At 47.3% G+C, this 3867-nt stretch overlaps 1 protein-coding gene across 1 annotated transcript in view; it reads right to left on the bottom strand.

Annotated features, from left to right (window-relative positions):
• Nucleotides 1-1899: 1899 nt before the first annotated feature.
• Nucleotides 1900-3867, bottom strand: part of LOC104278395 (derlin-2-like) — a 3948-nt gene continuing 1980 nt past the window's right edge. Inside the window, exons 3-5 of the mRNA XM_009875350.1 lie at nucleotides 3573-3768; nucleotides 3074-3164; nucleotides 1900-2531 (exon numbers count right to left, since the gene is read on the bottom strand). Coding sequence (XP_009873652.1) covers nucleotides 2417-2531; nucleotides 3074-3164; nucleotides 3573-3768 — 402 coding nt within the window. The 3' untranslated portion in view covers nucleotides 1900-2416. The remainder of the gene's footprint in view (nucleotides 2532-3073; nucleotides 3165-3572; nucleotides 3769-3867) is intronic.

Raw genomic sequence — 3867 nt, 5'->3', positions numbered from 1 at the left:
TTTCCCTAGGAAGTTTAAAAACAGCAAATCCATTGAAATGCTTAAAAAAACTAATTAGAATCTACCTTGCTGTTGAGGTACCCCAGCTCTTTGATAAGAGTTCCTAGCATTGGCTGCCAGAACTGATGAGTGTTGCAAGCAGAGCAGATTCTGCTGGCAGCCTGACAGTTATGTTCAGGTCTTTATGATAAAGCCAGTAGGTTTTACGATTCTTGCTGATCCACCCACATGCTAGCATAGTCAAAAACCACTTTCCGGCCTTAGTTTATCATGTTTAGACTTGAGTAATAGAAGAGCCAGTTCTGATTCCTGGGTGGGAGGGAACTTTTTCCAGATGTTAGTCTGCAGGAGCCACAAATTTGCAATTTAGCAATAATATTATTGCAGTCTTATCCTGGGCTCCTGTGCCAGAGTGGTACTCTGTCTGTTATTCCTTACTAGAGAGGTTGAAAGGTTATTTCAGCAAGTAAGACAAAACCTGTGACTCCTGCTGCATGTAGAACACATTTTTCCTCATGGACATAAAACCCCCAACTCTTCCTAAGAACACTTCAGCCTCACTTTGTTATAATCAGGTATTTCCAGAAGCAGCCTCTTCAGGGAATTTGACCAAAACAAGCACAAAACTGCTGTTGCCTTAAACTAGCATCTGCAGTACAATTTTTGAATTGCTGTGAAGCTTATGGTTACTGAATCCTAAAGTTCACAACAAGGTATGGGCACACAAGGACTGCAGCATGTCTAGTGGGCTTACAGGTTCCTCCTTTTGCTTCTGAAGCCCCAGAGATGCTGCAGGAATTGTCCCTCCAAGCAGCCACAGGCAAGGCAGGACATTGCAAGGGCCAAGTCCTAGAAAGCCAAGAACTTCAGCTACCTTTCTCCTTGCAGTAGGACTTTCCTACTCTAAAAATCACAACTCCTTAGCTTCACCTAGTACCCTAGATAAAAGTGTAGGCCAGCTTTTACATTTCAAAGTCCCACCTCAGAAGCAGTTTAAAACATCACATCTTCAGATTTCAAAGACAAACCTTCCAGGGATTGAAACACCAGCTCTGTGTTACTAGGTCATGAGCAAAGCACATAGCAAGTACCTGTTGAGTTCAAGGCTGCTTAGCCCCTTAGTACTGTTGTGTCTTCTGCACAGATGGTCATCTTGTTCTAGATCTTTCATCCTCTTCCTAGAGAGAACTTCAGTGTAGCAGAACAGCTCATTCACATGAAGTCTGATTTTTCATAAAAAGGTGTTCTCATGGGATCCCCACAGAGAAGGTGGTAGTGGGGGGCTGTGGTTCAATCCTTTTTTGCCACAAGGCTTCTATGTAGTTCTTAATTGGATGCTGGTTACTCACATTTCTCTGAGTAGTTTTAATGGTGGTTTGCAAACTTGTCTAGCTGAGCAGGCAGCAACACTACCAAATGAGATATCCTAAGATACAGCGTTTGCAGATGTACTCCAAAGGCTTTGAGATCTGGTATAAGCAGAGGCCTGTGCTTAATGATCAAATTAATTTAGTACGGCTGATCAGGGCTTGTCTAGTTTTCTCCTAAAATCCAGATGTTTAAGTTTCGGAACTAAAAAATTCAACAAGAGTGGAATGACACTGCAAGTGCAGCCAGCCTTTATTACTAGTGTCAGGTGTCAGTTCCAGTCACTGCCTGGATCAAATGTCCAGCTGTCCCCTGTCCTTTCCCAGGCATCCCTTTCTACAGCTAGACACTCCCCCCATGCTCTGCAGTCCTGCTGACAGAAGAGAGGAAGGACATCTTACAGTTAGCCTGAACTTCGCTTTGCCCTCCAAATAAGAAAAGCCCAAGCAAGCAGTCTGGCAGTTCTGAGCAAAGTCCTGATGAGTACTGCTGGACTACTGCCTCTGCCCCTGGCAGAAACAGACAGGCAACTGAAAAATAAAGACTTTAATGTAAAGACTCTTTGCAAACAACAACAACAACAGAAAAAAGAAGTGGAGGACTTAAACGAAAGGAGGAGGCTGAGCTGCATTCTACCATGGTAGAGTAAGCAGTACTACTTCATTGAAAGCCCACAGAGAGGTCTCACAACAGTGAGAGCCAGGAGCATTAGTCTTTGTACAGAGGGCAAGAGTGACCTGGCACATGGCAAGTCATTAACAGCAAGAGGAGGAGTAACTTGTTTAACACCCGGTTCGATACTTACTCCCCACACTGGGTAACTGAGAAGACAGTCCCTGTCCCTAGAACACCTCTGTAAGCATTCATCAGTTCTCACATGCAAAGCTCAGTGGAACCACTTGATACAAGGGGAAGATGGGATACCCATACAAACAGTGAAACGTTACACATTGGAATGGCAGCTGGCGTTAGTCCAGTAGGACCTCTGGGCCACAGCGTAAGTCCCGCTGGAAGAGAGGTATCCGGCCACATGGAGAAGTGCCCTGAGTTACTGTGGATGCTGCTGCTGGTTCCGGTCTTGGTCTCTAGGCTGGTTTTCTGGACGATCCTCAGGGAGAGGGTTATAGTTGGGATCCTCTTCAGGTGTGTCAAATACCATCTTCCTGGCAAGGGACATGCCCATCGCACCAAGCAGGCAGGTTAGCCAAGTGTGCCACGGACAAAACCCCCAGCCCTCCTAGGAACATTCTAGCCCTTCACAGGGCTTGGCTCTATGCCACAGCCACCAGCCTACTGCACCAGCACTAACTGTTCTTGAGCTCAGCTCAATATATAATGACAGTAGTACCTGCTTCCTTGACCTCTAGGTCAGCTTTGATCCTCAGCCTGAAGCAGAACATATTCTGCTTTCTTAAAGTACAGAAACATATCTGAAAAAAAAAAAAATCTTACCTGCACCTAGCATTTCCACAAGCAGCAAAGCTTAAGGTACCAGCAACTGCTTTATGGACCCTGCATACATATGTATAATGTGCAAAGTGCTGGTGCTCTCTGCAGTAGAGGCACAGACCATTGAACGGAGGTGCCATCAGCATCATGCAATTGTGTCCTATGGCCACTCCACGCTGTCACGGATCACAGCCTGGTATGAAAGTGACCCAGCTTGGGAAGCAACATAGCAAAGCCCAGAATCAGCTTTACTTACAGGAAGCTGGGAGTTAACAGCAACTTCTTTCCTCCAGGCTGGTTGGGGAAAACATCTTCCAAGAAATAATAGATGTGACCCACAGCAATCCCTGGGGAGACGTGTCAGCAAGGTCAGGCCCAGCTATGACTCCTTTGCCAGCTGAACCAGAGCTGCTGGGAGCTTAAGCAGGATGAAGCTTCAAGAATCCCTTGGCTGCATACCCAGCCCTACCAGCTCCCACCAGAGCCACCCATGCTACAGTGCCAGAGGGACAGGTTGTTTGCGGTGCCCAACTTCTGTCCCGGGGGAAGGCACAGCACAATGCAGGCCACAAGCAAGAGCTCAGCTGTGAGGGCGGCCACCCAGCAGCCCCAGCCAGCCCCACGCTGGGAAACCCACCACCTTTAATAAGATGAAACCAAGATACCATGCCAGTGCCCCAGTAGCATCTATGAGAATACAGAGTGCTGTGGCTGCAAAGTGCTCTTGCTCCCAGCACCCACCAGCTCTGACTCACCCAGTAAGTCGATGATGATGGAGTTGCCCAGGAGCAGAGAGAATCCCATCAGGACCCAGGGCAAGAAGGGGGCTTGGAAGTTCAGAAGCCCAAAGAAGTTCATACGGATATAAGGGTTCCTGCGACTCCACACATACACCAGCATGATGGTGAAAGCTTGGCCCAGGAAAAACAGGCTGGCAAAGAGTCCAAACAGCTAGGAACTACTGAGTCAAGGAAAAACATACCCAACCGCTACACCACCTCAGGGTGCCTTGTGCCTAGGAAACCCAGAAGTACAGGCAGTTCATGGCAG

This window comes from Apaloderma vittatum, unplaced genomic scaffold (assembly GCF_000703405.1).
Source record: "Apaloderma vittatum isolate BGI_N311 unplaced genomic scaffold, ASM70340v1 scaffold36588, whole genome shotgun sequence".
In the NCBI taxonomy this organism is placed as follows: Eukaryota; Metazoa; Chordata; class Aves; order Trogoniformes; family Trogonidae; genus Apaloderma; species Apaloderma vittatum.
This window is presented reverse-complemented; position numbering and strand designations above follow the sequence as displayed.